Source organism: Hermetia illucens, chromosome 2, assembly GCF_905115235.1.
Source record: "Hermetia illucens chromosome 2, iHerIll2.2.curated.20191125, whole genome shotgun sequence".
Lineage (NCBI taxonomy): Eukaryota > Metazoa > Arthropoda > Insecta > Diptera > Stratiomyidae > Hermetia > Hermetia illucens.
In genome coordinates, this window is record NC_051850.1 from 14746873 (window position 1) to 14767001 (window position 20129).

The following is a 20129-nucleotide window of genomic DNA, read 5'->3' on the forward strand; positions in this document are numbered from 1 at the left end:
TCAAAGTCTGGAATCTGCAAGGAAGCGATAATTTTGACGTATTATGACTTCGTTAGTAATAGTGCAATTTGCACCAAACTTGGCAAGATCATGTTTTATATTATAGCCTGTATTCCTACATGATTCTAGGATGAAATTAAGGTTTTACAGTCAATTACTAAAAAATACAGTAATGTATTATTATTAATTTTATTTGGACAGATATCAGGGGGAATGTATTTTGGAGCTTAAGTACCATATAGTGGCAGTCTCCTGATTTTGTTTCAGATTTTTCGGTTGGGTAGTTTCCGAGAATGGGTCCGCGAAATAAATGATCATTTTCAACCCCTCGCATCCACCATCTTTCCAACAAACTAAGTCGAAACTAACACCGGCTTCGGAAAGCACTAACCGAAACCTTTTATTTGATACCCCACATGACTGTATTTGGTGATGAAAATTTACACCCCCTTTTGGATGCATGCTTCCTAACGGGGTTGTGACTAGAGCTTAATAACTTGATGATGTTACTGGTTGGGTTGTATGGTCTGCGGTAAACGAATTGCAACTTGGTTGGTAAATAAGTTGCTTATTTGTGGGCTGGTTTAAAAATGGGCCGGCTTAGGGCTATAAATTTTTAAAAATAGAAGAAAGTTGTTTTTCGCTCATGTGGAAGCAATGACTGCAATCCACCGAATACCATTCGCATTCTTAGCGTTTTTTATACTTAAATTATTTCTGATCTCCTCTCAAAATAATTGAAAGGAATTTTGTGCATCTGAATAAAAGGTATTCAGTAGTCTGAAACCTGAAAAATTCCGAAAAGAATCGCAAATGAAACCAGAATTTAATCTATTCATTCTGCATTATTTGAACACATAAACGTCATAATGGCGTCAAATCTGTTTATTTCTCAAAGCAAGCAAAAGATTATCTTCTGGCCCCAAATCGACAGTAAGGAATTATATGAAATTCAGAATGTTACTGAAATTCATCTTCATCCCCAAAGTTTTAATCTGTTCTTTTTGATAAAAATATTCAATCAAAGAAGTATCTTTCAGCAAATGCATATTCTATTCTTGTATCTGCCACTTATCTTAACATTCTTGACGATGCTGTTCCAAAAATAGTCAAGTATCCCTCGAAAATGAATGCACGGAATTTGTGATACTTTCACAAATATTTTTGGTGTTTTGTTGATCGCATATAAAAAATTAGAATGCAGCTGGTGGGCGAATTAATTTGTTTGGTAAAATCTTCCTTGATGAAAGCTTAAACTTTCAAGATTTTGACATATAGCAAATTGAACAATTTGATAGAGACAATTTATACCTATTTTTCAGATACTCAAAGAGATTAATTTCTCAATCGATTTCATCATAATTGCGTACCTATTTTCAATTTATTTCAAAATGGCGTATCACTCAGTTCATGGTATTTTTCGGCAAGTTCTTTTGATTTAATTTGAAGTTTTAATATTTTTGAGATTTTGCTTTTAATTTCGAAAGTGTTGAAAATTGTTTGCTTGTATCAAAAATTGTTTCCTTTTTGTGTATTAGGTATGAAGGTTGCAACTACTTCAAATAGTTTTACTTTCAAAATATTTGGGCTAGATACGAACCAAATTTCTTCCTTTTGCTTTTTTGAGCATCAAATATGTATTAATGTGCCGAAAAATACAATTTTGCGATTTCAAACATATTTTATTTGTTATTTCCTTGTTATTGAATTAATACTTTCAAAAAACTGGCTCGATTCCAAATGCGATCGTTGCGATTATTTATCGTTTCTTTTTTGTAAACTTGAACTTCCCACATTTTGTATTAAGATAAATACAAATTATGTGAGCGTCATTGAAATTTTGTTTTGTTCACTTTACAAATAGTGAAAGCTTTTAGATACATTGTCTTGGCCCAACCTATTGTGGCTTCTAATTATGCTCTCCTCAACTATTTTCTTTAATTTGTTATGTCATTTTTTGACAGTCTAAATATCTAATTCGGTATATCCAGATGTCAGGACAACGTTTTTGAGCGAGTTACATCAATCTACGTCGAATTTAAAGCGAGTCCCTATACATACAAAAGAGGGGCGTACATTTTTTTTCAATATATATAGTCATGTGGAGTATCAAATGAAAGGTCCTGATTAGTAGTTTCCTTTCATACCTGAAGCGTGCAGCTTCCAGTTTGCTTTGTTATTCGTATGAGTCAGGGTCGTTTCTAGAGGACCTGTTCAAATAAACATTACAGGGTATCTCTGGGGACGTTCGTACTCAAAACGGTGGAGAAGGTCATAGACAACTATATTAGAACTAACGTTCTAAAGAGTAATCCCCTACATCACTGTCAACACGTTTACCGGGCAAGACGGCCAATTGAAACTGCTCTGTATCAGCTGACAGAGGTATTACAGGATGCCATAGAAACAAAAGATATTGCACTGTGCGAGTTTTTGGATATCGAAGGAGCATTCGACAACACATCGCACAGAGAGACAGAAGATGCTCTGAGCCGGAAGGGAGTGGCCCTGGCATTCTGAATGGGCAAAATGCTAGAGAGTATGGAAATAGAAGTACCGACAGGTACAAATACTATTGTCATGAACACCACTCACGGCTATCCACAGGTTGGGGCACTATCGCCCCTGATATGGAGTGTGGTAGAGGATGAACTCCTGGACGTGTTAACAAATATTGGAATACAAGTACAGGGTTACGCGGACGACATTGTTTTAATCTGTAGGGGCAAATATAAAGACACCCTATGTGAAAGAATTCAAACTGGACTAAGGGTTATTAGTGCCTGGTGCAGGAAGGTGGAACTGCGGATCAACCCGCGTAAGCTTGATCACCTGAGAGCCATAAGATTACATGATATGGAGGTGAAACGAGAAACAGAGGTAAAATATTATATTTGGGAATTACGATAGATCAAAAATTACTCTGGAAGGCACATGTCGGAAACACTTGTAGGAAAGCGACGAGGGCTCTGATGACTTCTAGATCCATAGCAGGAACAAAATGGGGTTGCAGCCGGAAGATACTACTTTGGATATATACTGCAATAGTAAGGCCAATGATTACCTATGGAGCGGTAATCTGGGCAGAAAGAACCGAACTCAGCACACAAGCCAGGGAAGTACATAAGCTCCAAAGGCTGGCTTCCGTGTGTATCAGTGGGGCAATGAGGGCATGCCCAACGCGGGGAGCTGCCTAAATCGAAGGAAGATTGATATTCTTTCTAGGCGATATCTCGAATTACTGATATCAAGGAATAACATGACAACGAGGTTTCAGTTCGATAAGAAGTTTGAAATACGTTGGAGTAACAAGGAAAACTGGGAAAACGTGGCTGCGGCATACGGCTTAAACAAGCAACTGATTACTTGGTGCCGGTGTCATTGCTCCAAGGAAAATGTACTTTGAGCTAATAGGCAGGTACACTAGCATATTCCAGGCGGAAATATACGCCATAGACAAATGTGCCTCCTTTAATCTGCAAAGGAACTACAGAGGGCAGAACATAGCTATTCTCACCGATAGCCAAGGCACTTAGGTCCAACCAGGGGAATTCTAAACTGGTATGGGAATGCCTTGAGAGACTGAATACACTCAGCTCGTCCAACAAGGTCTGGATACTTTGGGTTCCAGACCATGCTAGGTTGGGAGGCAATGAGGTAGCGGACGAACTGGCCAAGAAGGGAGCAGGGACGCCTTTACACGGGCCAGAACCCGTCTGTGGAATCGGAAACGGTTTCATGGCTATGACTCTGAGAAATGAAGAGAAACGGTTGAGGGAACTATACTGGGCGGGCCTACCGGGGATAGAGCAGTCCAGGGTGCTTATTGGGGGATACGAACCCATGCGCACAAAGGATTGCTTAAACATCTCCAAAAGGAACTTCCGAATCATAGTGGGAATTCTCACTGGTCATTGTCGGCTGAACCATGACCTAGGGATGTAGGGATATCTACGGACACTGCTTGCAGGTTTTGTGAGGAGTATGACGAAACCTCTATACACGCCCTGGGACAGTGTTCGGCACTTGTACAAAGTAGATCGAGGGATCTGGGAGAACGCTTAATACCAGATACAAAGCCGAAAGATTTGGAAGTAGGGAACATACTAAAGTTCCTGACGATTATAGGCTTGAAATACTGTGATGAATAGGTACACTAGAACCAGTAACAGGGGCACAATAGTTCTTTAAGGACGCGGTGCGACTTTCCCTTAACAGAATAATAATAATAAAACTTTAAGATCTATTTAAAACTTTTCGTCCTGAGCATTTTTCTGATCTAGAGGTGGTGATTATATTTGGTGGTTATGAGAGGTTTAAATATCAACACTCATTCAAAATTAGCAGCTTAAACGAGGAGTTTAGGCTCAGGTACAAGTAGATATTAAAGGGACATCTCAAATCTAAAATTTACCGCAATGTCCTTCGTCCTGTCGCCCTCTATGGTTCTGAGTGTTGGCTGACTATAAAAGACAATGAACGGCGTCTTCCGATAATGGAGACGAAGATGTTGTGTTGGACTAGTGGCGGGACACGTTTCGATCACATCCGAAATTAGGATATCCGCGATCGTTATGGGGTTGCACCGATCGTGGAAAAATTGCGAGAAGGCGTCTTCGATGGTATGGTTATGCAATTCGCGCTAAGAAATACCAAAAAACTTATTTTTCCAATTCGCTAGTGTTGATTTATATTTTGCAAATATCGATATTTCGGGAACCACTTGTTGCCTTCATCAGTGTTAACAAGTCTGGGGGAGGACTTATGGTGGTGAACTACTATTACTAGCTACTAGCTGGTCTAAGAAACTGAACTCCCGAATTGTTCCAAACGGGATGCCAGTGAGTACCAATGTGTGGAAGTTCAATTGAGATCTATTCAGTTGTATTACACGTTGGGGGTCTTTAGTAATGATTGGGGCCTCGTCCATAGAATAGCATTACAAAGGCCACACCATTTAATAATAGTGGAATCAAATCCCAATAATGAATCAACATTGGGTGGAATGGCTGACAAAAGAAATTGGAGATTTGAAAGCTAATAATAATGAAGCGCTTCCTAAGGGAACCGCAGACACATGCCGCAAAGTCGCACATGACATAATGCTTCACAGCAGGATTTCAATTTCTTCGCTTGTTTGTGTATGTTCCCATGGAGCATAACAAAAATAGCAACAGTTTTGTAGTTAGCCAAAGCGCTTTTGGCAGTATTCCAATTTGTCCGTGCGTGCTCTCGAGCATTCAGCTTTTACTATCAGTTATTGGATAAGGAATTTCTTAGCCATTTCCGGCGTAGTTTTAAAAAGATGTGATAGTGGGTGAACAGATGCAAAGAACAGAAAGAAACCCAAGAAAATCGGAAAGACGATTTAGCGCAGGACTTGATCTAAACATATATAATTGAAGGGTGGTTTTCACTACCGTCTATATAAAATTCAGAAAGTGTAGAAAAAAAAAAAACAGACACGTTTTTTGTTTTTGAATGCCGAATAGTACCGGTATTTCGAGAACCAGTTGTCCTCCTTTTCAGTGAGTTTTTGTCTGAGGAAGAGGACAACTGGTCCTTGAAATATCGGTATATGAGGAATAAAAAACTCATTATTCGGAATTAAAAAAACAAAAATTTGCGTCTGTGCCTCTGGCACAGTGTGTTTCTGCACTGCCCCACCAGCCTGGAGGATGTCGTCGCTGAGTACAACGCCTTGATGGCGTCGGTCAGAATGGCTATGTTACGCTTGTGGCACGGATCATGCTCCAACCATCGGAAGATATCGCCAGTACTTCCGCTGCGAATACACTGGCGAAACGTGGGAAACGATACGACTCGGTTACACTGTGTGCGTTGGGGAAAATCCCTGCAATTCATTGGTGAAGAATAATGTGCCATAACCTTGCAACACGCCGCCGATCTTCTGTTCTGCCCTGGTTGGAAAGTCCACAGCAAAGTTTCTTGTGAAGTTCAGCTTGCGTGTGGCATAGTCCGTGTGGAATGCCCAGATTTCGTCTAGGATGTTACTGTGGCCGTAGGATTTTGCTGCCTAGCATCGGGATTTACATAGTTTGACGGCACTGCACGCCGCATTTAACAAAGTATTTAATGTGGAGGTCTAGAGGGAGAAGATGCAGGAGTACTTTGAGAGCATCTGCCGGGCAGGAATGCAGAGCCCCAGTAGCGCCTGCACATGTGGTTCTATTGTATTTTTTGCTCAAAGCCAGCATACAATAGAGCCGTACGTTAGGATTGGCCGCGCCACAGCCGTGCTGGGTGGAATTCAGATATCCTTGGCTTGGTGGTGAATAGCATCAGTTTCCTTTTGGTAGAGTTTATGTCAAGTCCGTATCTTGCGGCCCACAGGCACACCTTTTGCAACGCTCCCTCCATGATGTCGCTCATAATGGATGGAAACATCCCTGACACTAATATCACCAATTCGTCGGCATACGATACTACCTTCACCCCGCTGCTGTTCAATATTCGTAAGATTTCGTCCATCACTATTAACCAGAGCACCGGAGAGATGGTTCCACCCTGGGGCGTGCTTCTGTTTACAGCTCTGGTTAAGTGGTTGCCTCCCAGATCCGACTGGATTTTCCTGGTTCTTAGCGTGGATATAATCCAATGCGTAGGATACCCCTCCAATCCAATACTGGTCAAGGGTTTCTTGATGGCGTTGGTACTAACGTTGTTGAAAGCTCCCTCTACATCCAAGAAGGCAGCTAGGGTATATTATTGCTTGTACTGCAGTGACCGTTCAACGGTGCTAATTACCTCGTTGGGAGCAGCTTTAGTGGATTTTCCTTTGAGGTAGGCATCATGGGACTTAGAAAGGCGTTCTCTGCATAATCGCCCTTAAGTGGATGTCTAGAACGCGCTCTACAGTCTTCAGCACAGCTCTTTGCTGGCGGAAAAGTGCGTCTGATCCAGCAGCTCTAAGGTTTCACCAGGAGCCTTCCGACTTTTTAAGAAAGGATAGGCTCTTATGTTCCTTGAACAGAATCTCGCTGAGCCTCGCGGATTCGGTGCTGCTTTTGAGTTGCTGATAATAGTTAACTGTTACTTTTTCAGCAGTCCTTGAATTGCTGCCAACATTTATGCCTGTAGCAGATGTTGAAGATTTCTCTAGTCGGCTTCCTGAGGCTGGAGAGATCTTCATTCCACCACGGTGGCAGAGCCCCGACCTTTGACTCCAGTTCGTCTGTGGTGCCAATCTTGGAAATTTGCGCACCGGAGAGTTTGTTCTTAATTACTTGACCAAACTTTCTATGGGCAATCCTCCTGGGGTCTCTGAAGGATTTGGAGACTTCTGCGAGATCTAGATTGAAAAGCATCCAACTGTAATCTGAGGAGGATCTCTAGTCAGAAACTCTTTAGTTCTCCACCCTAAGAATCCCATTGTCCGTTATTAGGGTCAAGGACCTCCTCCCAACCGACATAGTTCTCCGAGCTGGGGAAATGGAAGGTTGGTGTACTACCCTTGTTACACACCGATAGGTTTGAAGTAATAATTAGATCAAAGAATGAGTCACCTCTCTTGTTGATTTCTGAGCTGCCCCAAAGCGTATGCCTTGCATTGGCGTCGCAGTCTATTAACAGGTTGGCCTTCTTTGTTGCTATGGTGTTCGTCTGGTGGAGCCGATCGGTCGTTAGCCATGTAAGCCGAGGAAATATACAAATTTTTTTTGCTCCCGCATGCTCCAGTTTAACCACGACTAGGTCGTTGGAACTCGGGACCGGACACAGAAAAGCTTGCAGACTCTTCCTCGCGAGGATACATGCTCTAGGTCTGTCTTGATCAGCGCCTCCTATGCTATATCTTTGATATTGTTGTAGACACTAGTCCGGCCACGCAGCTATGACAAAAAAGAAGTCCTCGCGAGAACACCCATTTTATTTTGGGCAACTCTCGTAGTTTGCTCTAGTTTTCGGTTTACCCTCCAAAAGCGGGTAATTTGATTACATACGCTTTTATTTGGCATCTCACAAGTAGAAATGGTCCGGCCGTCCAGACCATGGTTGCTGACTTTTTTTTGAAAACATTTTAAATTTAAGGTTTTCAAGAACAATCCAACCGAATTAAGGACGATTTAACAGAGAGAATTTAACGAAATGTTCTCGGTATTCCATGTGAAGTGAAGGCAATGTAACGAACAGTTTTGCAGTGAGACTCGGCAAATGTGGGCGAGTTTAAGGTCGTTTAATGATATTGTATTCAGAAAATGAATAATTTATATTGATTGATTGCTGAAGTCCTGAGTCCGCATCCAGTCGATGATGGATTGTACCAATTGAGGAGAGACTGTCTCCTAAGTTTTTGATGCACGGCCTTCACTTTTTAACCAGAATCAGGGTTCGAACTCGGCCATTACAACTGTGAGAGTGAAATTCAGTCGATTCAAGACTTTCTTAGGTCGTATAGGCAAGAGAATACGATATAAATTCAAGTAGTAGAGAGTAGAGTAGAATTTTTCGAGAGAGAGTGCATTGTGGACGAAATTTCACTACTAACTCCATAGGGGGGCTTTACCCGACGTCAAAAACTCGTACGAATTATTGAGTCAACCACTGGAGGCGAGTATTTCACAGGGATAGTGACGTCTGCACGCTAAAATAGTATCTTCATCCCACTTGGCCATTTAAACCAACTAGACGTACCGCCAACGCCCCCAATAGCAGCAAGTAACTGTTGATACGATTTCTTCTTTTTTTTTCAGCCTTTGTCCCGTTTACAAGCGGGGTCGGCTCGTCGTGATGGGTTTCGCCATTTGGCTTTTTCGAATGCCTGATCTGGGTGCAATCTCGAGGCTTTTAAATCCCCATCCATCGTATCAAGCCACCGTTGTTTCGGTCTGCCTTTTGGTCGTTTACCATCGACTTCGATGTTCAGACCAATCTTTGCAAGTGAATTCTCGTTAGCACGAATTGCGTGATCATACCATCGAAGATGCCTCTCTCGTAGGACTTTCACGATCGATGCAACCCCATAACGATCGCGGATATCCTCATTTCGGATGTGATCAAAACGTGTCACGCCACTAGTTCAACGCAACATTTTCGTCTCCATTACCGCAAGACGCCGTTCATTGTCTTTTATAGTCGGCCAACACTCAGAACCATAGAGAGCGACAGGACGGACGACTTGAATGGTGTAATCGGTCTCGTATGGCGCTAGTATGTCATATAGTCGGGTATAGTGTGGAAGAGCATTAGCTGAGGAACCAACTCGCTCTAGTAAATAGGATTCATTTCTATTTCTTCGACTAGCATGAACACTTCCAGCTAGTACTCTGCTGGAATACAGGACACCCATTTTCACAGGTAGTTTACCAAAAGGGAGTACTCGATTGTAGTGACTCGTACGAGTTACTAGTATCGTGTAAAGCGGACTTATCCTTTATAAAAAACTAGTACAGAAATTTAAACTCACCTGGAAATCTGGTGATTGTGGGATCAATGCGCCTTCCCGGAACCACTGTACACTAGTCGCTTTAGTTTTACCAGAAATAGTTGTTTTGAATTGTGCTGGACTACCTTCTAGTACAGAAACATCTTTCAAGGCAGTAATTGTAGGAAGAGACTCTTGACTCTCGGGCACGGTTACTTTCAAAGTTGCTTGCGTCTGAACTGTTCCAAGTTTGTTACTCAATACACATTTGTATGTTCCTTCATCCTCAGGGAACGCTTCCGAAATTCTCAAATTGAAGTATTCTCCTTCACGTGACATGTGGAAGTACCTTGACTGTTTGATAATGTTTTCACCGCGGAACCATTGGGCAGCGGGATTGGGTTTGCCAATTACACGGCATTTGAATATGACTGGGTGGCCTTCTGTAACGATTTGGTTTTTCAGGGGTTCCACAAGCACTGGAGCCTTTTCTGTTCCCGGGGCGGTTGGTTTTTCCTTCTGTGGGCGTGTTGGTGATTGGACGAAGCATTCAGCATCACATCGTGCTTCACCACCGCTGTTGACAGCTACACATTCATATTTACCAGCGTCTTCTGGGTAAGCTTCAATTATGAGTAGGGTGTAGTTGCTGTCTTCTTCAAGCATTTTGTGCTTGATACTTGGTAACAGTTTCTTTCCATTCTTCAACCAGTAAACGTCAATTGGTTTGGTTCCAGCAATCTTGCAGTCGAAACGTGCCAGTTGTCCAGTAGTTACGGTTGATGTTTGAATAGTTTGGATGAAATTGGGTGGAATAACTCCACCTTTTCCAACTCGTCGTCTCTCTTCAACCACTAAATTGGCGCTGCATTTAGCAGTTCCGCCTCGGTTTTCAGCAATGACTGCAAACACAGCTGAATCTTCAATGAACACTTGACGAATTATTAAAACTGATTTAGTTCCGAATGTGTGAATTTGGAAGTCCGGTGAATTTTGAATTAAGAAGTTTTCTCGGTACCATTTTACGGTTGGTAATGGTTCACCGTCAAATTCAACCTCGAATCGGGCTTGCTCATTTTCGAAAACACGGCAAGGTTGGATCTTTTTGGTAAAGAATGGAGGTTTCGCTGGTTTAACTGGGCCTTGGATAACCCGTTCTTGAGTCGTGCCACGATGTTCGACTTCTGTAGTTTCTGTTGCCGTAATATTGCGGGTGATCTCTAGATCTCCAACAACTTCCTTTTGAGTTTGTTTCTGTTTAGATACATGAACTTCGCGACCGTGCACAGATGATTCCGATGGATCTGGTGGCCTGTAGAGCTTCTGGGTTGGTCGTTGGAGGGTTCGATCTTCGGTTTTCTCCCTGAAAAAAAAAATGTTTTGAATAAACACTTGCCATTAACACAAAAGAAATTTAACTTACAGGCTCTCTTCGTAGTTTTGAGCCATTCCTCGTGTGACAGATTTGTCGATGACCCTTTGTCCGGGAACAGCATATTGGTGAGATTCCTCACGTAGTTTGGTTTCTTTAAGGATCTGTTCGGACTCAAGCTGTGAAAGTTGGTTATAGTAGCCTTCGGTTTTCTTGGTTTTAACAGCTTTCTGCCACTCTGTCTCTGGTTCTTTGATCACCTTGGGTTTCAGATGATCAATGGCCTTCAGATTGATCGGAGTTTGATCGGCCAAGTGTTGCTTGCGCTCTTCGAACGTTTTCTCAAGTTCGGTTTCTTGGCGCTCATTTTGGTATTGTACGAGATCATAATCGTACCATGCTATGGAGAAAGTTTACTATGAGTGTTTGAAGAACGATTGGGGGGTTGCATAAACACTACACATATCTATTTCCATAGGAACAGGAGGTACTTTATTTGATAGAAGATTAGCCAAAAATCAAAATTAAAGCATATCAATTACAAAGTAAGCTAAGCATGTTAAAATTAAAGTTTAGTAATGAAAATTTGGTTAATTATTTCCTTTTATATTATATACCCTTGGTTTTCACAAGAACGTTGCTGGTGTTGACCGCAGTCCATAGTAGCCTGTGAAATTGTCCAATCTAGGATCTGGAACTTTGAAAGGACTAACAATGCAGTCAACATCTTCAACGTTCCTTCTGTGACTTAAACTAAAAATTAAATTAGATTAAAGCCATGTGTTAGTGATCAAAAAGTCGAGTTTTATAGACGGAATTAAAGATGGTCTTCCGTCGGCAAATCAATCACATGTTCAAATAGAGGAGATTACAGACGATACAAATAGAATAAAATACAGCGAATGCTTTAGAAGCATTTTATATTACCTATTTAATTTTTGCTCAAAATTTAATTCGACGAATTTACAAAGCCTCTGTAGCGAACACCTCTGTTAAGATTCATTTAGATTGCAGCTTAAGCAAGGGTCATGGAGAGGGAAAATCGGGAAAATCATTGAAGGATAAATGGTTAAGGGAAAGGACCAACAATGGACCTTTGATTGGAAATGGTAGAAAAGATTTCTCGATAGGATCTTTCACTTATTTTGTGATATTTCATTTCTTAGGTAATAGTTGTGCAAAATGAAGTATTGTGTTGCTAGTTTAGGATCGTTATGTATTTCTCATATTGGTAAGTGTTTGAGTATGGCAAACTGAAATTACCTAAATGCCGTTTAGTATAGTACTTACGCCGTGGTGAATTCTTCAAAACGCCACGATAGTCATCAGCGCGTGGGATAACTCTAAGATCAGTTGAGGCCATTGCTTCGCCGACTGAACTGCGAGCAATTACTTCAACCTTTCCAGTGTCATATTGACGGGTCTTTGGTATATCCAAATGGTACATGCCATCGTTTGTAAGCTTGTAGCGGGAGCCCTACGAATCAGGTTGGAATTAGTTCTTCGTAGTCATATAATGAAGAATCAGATAATGTCTTACATGGACAACAGTTTGGCCATTAACAAGCCACATCACTCTTGGTCGTGGATGTCCTGTGACGCGGCAACAGAATCTAGCGCATTCGCCTTCTTGAACGGTTTGAGGCTCCGGTTTGCTGACAAAGACTGGTGCACATTTTGGTTTTGCATCCTCATCCGGTTGTTCAGGTGATCTGAGAAGAAAAGGATGATATTAGTCAAGATATTTGGTTGAAATTGTCAAACGAATCCTTCAGCTAACTCTGCCCTGTTATTAACATAGAATGTTGGTCCCAAGCCCAAGTAAAGAAGGAGAGACGGCTACGGTTTCTTCCCAGTGCAGAGGCAACTCTTCAGACACTGCCTCACCTCTGCCCTGGGAGCAGAGCGAATTATTAAAGGAAGCGTATAACATCTGCGAACCGCTTCGGTCACGCTGCTCCCAGGGCAGAGGTGAGGCAGTCTTAAGAGTTGCCTCTGCCATGGTAAGAAACCGTAGCCGTCTTCGTCCCTCTTTTAATTTTGGAAACTTGGGTGTTAACCCCAAAAAGAGAAGCCCGTGGATCATCAAGAGTGGGACCAAGTTGCTCTTCATTTGGTCCGGCCCTGCATCAAGTGGATGCGGACTTTGGACTCTTCAATCCCTAAGAAAGCTAAAGTAGGAAAAGGATATTGGGAAGAGTTTAAGCGAATAGCACATCCAGTGGCATTTGTTGACATTCAGTGTTAGCATGTTGACCAAACACCAACGGACTAAATGATCAAGGTTGGACTGTAAGAGAGCACAGTCCAGCGGAGACGAAGCAGGGACAAATAATTTAAGGTCGTCTGCGTAAGCAATACAGGCAGGCGAGGATGGAGGCGAGGTCATTGATAAAAAATAGAAAGAGTAAGTATAGAGCCTTGGCGAACACCAGACGAATAAAAGAAGAAACGAGATGAGTAACCATGAAAAGAAACTTTGCAGGAACGGTATGAGAGATAGGAGGAAAGCCAGGAGATGACTGAGGGTGGGAAGTCTAGTAATGGAAGTTTAGAGAGGAGAATGTTATGGTCAACGGTATCAAAGACTTTGGAAAAATCGGTATAAATAGCATGTACCTCCTGTCGTGAATTAAAGCATTTAACAACAAAGTTGGTAAACACCAGAGGGTTTGAAGCCGTAGATCTATGTTTCACGAAACCATGCTGCTCTTTGATAATGAGGTGGCCGAAGTGCGCGGTCAACTAGTCGTTGATGTACCTTTCCAGGATTTTGGAGCAAGAGAAGAGAAATGGGGCGGTAGTTCACAGCAAGAGAAGGGTCTCCGCTCTTGAGGATAGGGATTATAAGGGCGTCTTCCCAGAGGTGGGGTAAGTAGCATTCTTCTAGACTTTTGTTGTAGATTATACTTTGCACTATCCTTAGTAAAATAAAAATAAAATGCTGAGATCAGGGCAAGGGATAAATAAAGTATAGTTGGATTCATTCCACTATGCAAAATCCTACCTTATCTCTCTTGGTAACAGGACCCGCGGCAGACCGACCAAGAAAATGCATCCAATGCGTCCACCTCAATCGCCGCAGCAGGACGGCCCCGTTTTTGTCGAGAAATGGGCAAGGGGTCTTGACGCATGGACGGCATCAGGAGGGAACTGGCAAAACAAATACATGTCTGCACGCTAAATGTTGGTATCCTAACTGGCAAGACCGAGGAATTCGCAAGAGCCCTTCGGAAAAGATGTATTGATAACTGCGCTCTGCAAGAAATCTGATGATTTGGTGCTAAAAGCTGCGACATAGAAAGCGGACGCGGTAAAAGTGGCTATAAACTTCTCTATTTAGGTAGCCCTTCATTTCAATCTCAGAGGGTTTCCGTTATGCCATTAAAGAAGTCGAACGATTTGATGTCCTCAACATTAGTCGTTGATTGCCGTCTTGCGAAGCAAGCCGCGCATTAAATGTCACCGAGCCAAAACCAAGTGGTCGAGAAAAACCTCCATAGTGGTGCCACTGAGAGAACGCTGTATCACATTGGTTTGCAAGCCGTGATGGAGTCGGTGTATGGGTCATAGATTCGACTGGTCGAGCGGCGAAATGGGCGTGTGGTCGTCAAGTCATACAATGTAGCATGGAACAGGTGGCTAGTAGCTTTGTTTGGGAAAAAATAAGCGGTACATTCGTATATAGCCGCTACGCCCCACAGAGCCTCAAACTGCCTGAGTTTGAAGACCCGTTAGACGATCTTGTTCACGACGCCAGGGGACGAGGTGCAAAGATGATAGCCGGTGACTTTAATGCGTGGGCTATCGAGTGGGGCAGCAAAGAGACTAACGTTGGATGTAGTTCTGGCCAACGAAGGCGATGTAAACACTTATCGGAAGGGGTTAACTGGTTTAATTGTAGATCTGTCTTGACGTGACATGTCCTGGCAAGTTAGCGAGAACTCCACTTATAGCGACCACCAGGCAATCACCTTTGAACTAAGGACGGAACCACAAGGCAGTCCGTTCTTCCCGCACCCCGGATGCCGAAATCCAAAAGAACACCTGGATGGTTTGCAAAAGCGATAGATGGACAAACATTCATGGAAGTGTGGCTAGACCTGCCTAGCAAAGCAGACACGTCCACGGATAGAGCTCTCCATGTTACACAAAGCATCTCTAAAACATGTGACGCGTCGATACCTAGGAGATGCTCATTCCCCACTAGACGACACATGTATGGTGGTGGTGGAATAGTGAACTTGCCAGCCTTCGATCGATTTGCAAGAGAGTCAGACGAACGGCTCAGAGGGCAATAGGTACGATCGATCAAGGGCAAAAGGAGCATGCCTATAGGGAAGCTCGTAAGAACCTCAAGCTCGTTATTCAGCAGAGTAAGAGGGAATGTTTTCAGGTGCTCTGTTTGGAAGCGGACATAAATCCGTGGGGTAGCGCCTATAAGATCGCGACAGGACGATTTATAGGCCGATCATCTCCGCAGATCATGTGCCCTACGCTCTTGTTGGAAATAATCCAGGGGTTGTTTCCCCAGCAAGAGGGTGGTACTGACACCTTCCAGCGTCCCCTGAATGTGACGCCGACTCCACCAGTCACCAGATATGAGCTGATGGAGATCTGCAGTCGAATAAGCGACAGAAAAGCCCGGGCCTGGATGGTATCCCGAATAACGCCCTTAAACTTGCCGTCAAATGTCGACCAGATATGTTCGCAGAGCTGTTCGAAACGTGCATGTCCGAGGGTATATTTCCTGCACCATGGAAGCGGCAGAAGCTGGTGCTGTTGCCTAAGGCTGGCAGACCTCCAGGGGCACCGTCCTCCTATAGACCCATATGTCTTCTAGATATTATGGAATATTTGGAGCGGATTATTTATAATAGATTACTCCCAGTCGTCGAGAGCCAAGGAGGCCTTTCAGATGGGTTCCGTAAAGACAGACCAATCATTGATGCCATCAAAATGGTTACTGGTTTGGCCGAAAATGCAATTCACGGAAGGGGTTGTACCAGCAAATATTGTGTGGTCGTGACTTGGGATATGAGGAATGCATTCAACTCGGCCAATTGGAACCTTATACGAAAGTCTCTAGCGACGATTGGTGTTCCCACCTACCTCGCCACTATTATCGATAGCTACTCGCAAGAGCGGACACTCTGGTATAATACCGATGATGGATCCAAGGAGTACGTTGTCTCCGCGGGTGTCCCACAGGGCTCCCTATTGGGCCCACTACTGTGGAACATCATGTATAATGATGTACTTAACCTTCCGGTTCCGGAGGAGGCCACGGTGGTGGGTTACGCCGATGATATAGCACTGGAGGTGGTTGCAAAGCATCTCAAAGATACTGAGTTGTACTTAAACGAAGCAATCAGTGTTGTTAAGGCTTAGTTAGAAAGTGCTGGACTGGCACTCGCGGAGGAAAAGACAGAAGTGGTCCTCATCACAAAGCGCCGCAAAAGAAATTACGCTTGCATTAGAATCGGGAATCGTATTATCACTTCCAAGCCGGCCAACAAATACTTGGGGGTGATGATGATTTTAAGCAGCACAGAGCATACTTGCGAAAAAGCATCCACCACGAGTATGGTACTGGCAAGGATGATGCCGAACGTAGGCGGACCGCAGCATACTTGCAGGCTGCTCATAGCCAGGCTGGTGAGTTCTGTCATGCTGTATGCAGTCTCAGTTTGGGGAAAAGCGCTGCGGGTTTTAGGAAATGCACATAAACTGAGTACGGTTTACAGAAGAACAGTCTTAAGGGTGTGTTCTGTCTTTAGGACTGTCCCAGACGATGCAGCATTCGTCATCTCGGGAATGATGCCGATTGTCATCCTGGCAGGAGAGGAAACTCTAGGTGTAGTGCTATCACCGGAAAATATTGTCCGGAGAATGGTAGCTTGCCAGGAAAACTGGGATTCCATCAATTCCATGATTGTAGCAATCCAGGAGAAACTGTGAAAACCAGAAGAAGTGAGGAAAGCGCAGTTACGAACCCCACGGGTAGACGGAAGGAGACCTAGGTAAAGTAAGCTAACTCCGCCCCGTGATGTAATGCCTGACGTGCCTATCGAAATCGCTTTGTGTCTCTAGTGGTGTTCATCAAAAAATCTCATCACTCCTCTTTATTATTGATATAGACACTGTGATACGGGACATCAAACGTCCAGCGTCCTAGCGTCTAATAGTAAAAATTATCTCGAGCAACTCGTTCAAAAATGCAACACGGTCTCAGATTGAATCTGAATAAAAAGGAATTTTTGACGATCGATCCTGATGAAACAGACACAATTACTGGCAGCGGTAGTAACCCGGTAAGAACTGAGCGATTTAAATATCTCGGATGAATGCTATCAGCCAATGGAGAACTGCCTTTTGAAATTGCTTCACGCAACCTGGATGAAGTGGTGTTCCACAACTGGTGTTCTTTGTGATCGACGTATTAACGAACATCTCAAGTCTAAAATTTACCGGAATGTCGTTCGTCCTGTCGCTCTTAATGGTTTTAAGTGTTGGCTGACTGTGTTGTGGTAATGGAGACGTTTTGATCACATTCGAAATGAGGGTATCCGCGATAGATATGGGGTTGCAACGATCTTGGAGAAACTACGAGAGAGGGGTCTTCGATGGTATGGTCAACTAATTCGTGCCAACCAGAGTTCATTTGTTAAGATTGTTCTGAACATCGAAGTCGATGGTAAGTGACCAATAGACCGGCCGAAACAAGGGAGGCTTGATACGCTGGACTGGGATTTAAAAGCCTCGAGACTGCATCCAGATCAGGGATTGGATAGAACTAAATGGTGAAACCGATCACGACGAGCCGACCCCAGATGTGAACGGGACAAAGGCTAAAGAAAAAGAAGAAATGAGTCCTCCAGCTGAGCCCCCAAATTTAGCTCCTTTTTCCTTATTTTTCATCCCTAATTATTTGTTCTTTTTTTACTTTTATTATTCATATTTATTTCTACTTACACTTGCCAAGAAGCTTCCATTTCACGAATTCGTTCGATACTCTTCATATGTTTCGGTAATTGCGATTCGTAGATGATACCTGGTTTGCCAGCTGTTTTAATAACAGCTCGTGTCTCATCCATACCATACAAGTTGGTAGCACGACAAACATATTCTCCGCTATCCTCAGGATAAACCCAACCGAAATTCATGGCAACATAACCAAAATCGTAAATCGGCATGAAACGATTCTCTGTAAAATAGGAAAATGTCCTTTTTATGTATCTTCCTTTGTTGTTAGTTTCAAAAAGATCTTACTATGATGCAGTGGTTTTCCATTGAAGAACCATTCGACTTTCATGTTAGGATCACCAACTGGAGCCAGTTGGCATTCGAATTTGGTAGTTTGCATTTCAACAAGGTTGGTTTGATCTTGAATTTGTGTAACGAAACGTGGTGGTTGTCTCTTATCGGGATCAAAAAGATCATCTTCTGTAAGATGAATATCTGAAGTGTATTTCTTAATCGCTGCTTCCATTTGCATTAATGTCTCAGAACGCTTCATTCCTCGTGGTACTTGATTTTGCAGGATAATGGATGGCAGTTCTGAAATTAATTTAGATTCAGTTGAAATATTATGTCCTGTTTGTTTTACAATTGAGAGGAGATAGGAGAGTGGAGAGAGGAGAGAGGAGATTGGAGAGAGGAGATTGGAGAGAGGAGAGAGGAGAGACGAGAGAGGCTACTTACGTTTGCATGAAATTGTAGCGACTGTCCTGTCTTCGCCATAGTTGTTAACAGCGCGACATATATATTCGCCTGAGTCTTCGGCGTAGACATACAAAATGTCGAGCGATACATAACCCATGTCGTACAAAGTCCTGTATCTATGTCCAGAAGGTAGCAATTTGCCATTGCGATACCATTCAATACGCAAGTTCGGATCCTCTTTGGGTTCTACACGGCACTCGAAACGAATAGCCTCTGATTCCTCAACGGTGCATGATGCAATCTGTGTGATGAATTTTGGTGGGCCATAAACTGGCTCCTCCTTCTTTGGTGTCGATACCTGTCCTCGTTCCAAATCTTTGAGCTTTTCAGCGGTCATACCAGCTGGTAATTGGGTTTCAGAAATGATTCCATGTTTAGCTTTGCAAGTGACCTTTGCAGTGGTTGTAGCATATCCCCATTTGTTGGTTGCTTTGCAGACATATTCGCCGGAATCGCGAGCATAGATGTAATCAATGTCCAACGCAATGAAGCCAAAGTCATTGAGCATGTGAACACGTGATCCAGTTGGTAACGGTCGTCCATTGTGGAACCAGTCGATTCTGAGTGTTGGATCGTTCACTGGTTCGACACGACAATCGAAGTGGATTGGTCCACCTTCTTGAATATCCAAGTTGTCCTTAATTTCCTCAATGAATCTTGGTGGATTTGGTTGTTCTTCGTCAGTTAAGATTTCTTCCCGTTTGTGCAAGCTCTCCTCTAACTTCTGAATGCTTTCAGTTCCGCTGCGGAAGCTAGTTGGCAATTGAGGTTCAACAATGATTCCTTGTCTTCCGCGCACTTGCAATTTGCAAGAAACTGTAGCTTCTCCATGCTTATTTGTGGCCTTACAAGTATACAGTCCAGAATCACGTTGGTAACATCCGGCAATCTCAAGGATAACGAAGCCGAAATCATTGATAGTCTTGATACGTGATCCTGCCCATAACGCCTTGCCATTATGGTACCACTCAACACGCATGCTTGGATCGTTAATTGGAGTAAGGCGGCATTCGAAGTGAGCTAGAGAGTTTTCTGTAAGGGTCAAGTCTGATGGAGTTGTAATGAACTCAGGTGGTTTGCCAGTATCATCGTCCAACGGCATGCCATCTGAAACTACGCCAAGACCCTCGAGCTCTGCAATACGGTCAATAGTTCCTTCCATTCCCTTTGGTAATTGCGATTCAAGGATGATGCTGCGCTTGCCTTGTACTCTCATAGTAGCTGTTGTTACAGCTTCACCATATTCATTTGTAGCACGGCAAGAGTATTCACCTGAATCTTCAGGATATACCGGGGAGATTTCCAAAATAACAAATCCAAAATCGCAGAATGTACGGAATCGGGAGCCTGCTTTAAGTGGTTTACCATTCCAGAACCATTCGACTTTCAATTTCGGGTCGTCAGTTGGGATAAGACGTGCTTCGAAGTGGACATTTTCACCTTCGCGTAAATTGTCAACATTAGACAAGGGAACAGTAAACATAGGAGCCTTTCCTTTAGTCTCCTCGACGCGTTCATCTCGTGTTCTTACAAGAGAATCTTCCAGTGTTTGGATCTTTTCCAAACCTCCTTCCATGCCCTGTAAAAATAAAATATTTAAAATTTCCGAACAATTTCAAAGACACACTTGGAGTATCGTTAGTAAAGGAA

The 20129-nt window shown here is 43.1% G+C and overlaps 1 protein-coding gene across 1 annotated transcript in view; it reads right to left on the bottom strand.

The window, feature by feature from the left end:
• Nucleotides 1-20129, bottom strand: part of LOC119647649 (titin-like) — a 448809-nt gene that overhangs the window by 118448 nt on the left and 310232 nt on the right. Inside the window, 6 exon segments of the mRNA XM_038048710.1 lie at nucleotides 9425-11154; nucleotides 12045-12231; nucleotides 12295-12466; nucleotides 17730-17961; nucleotides 18027-18314; nucleotides 18459-20058. Of these exon segments, the coding sequence (XP_037904638.1) occupies nucleotides 9425-11154; nucleotides 12045-12231; nucleotides 12295-12466; nucleotides 17730-17961; nucleotides 18027-18314; nucleotides 18459-20058 (4209 nt within the window).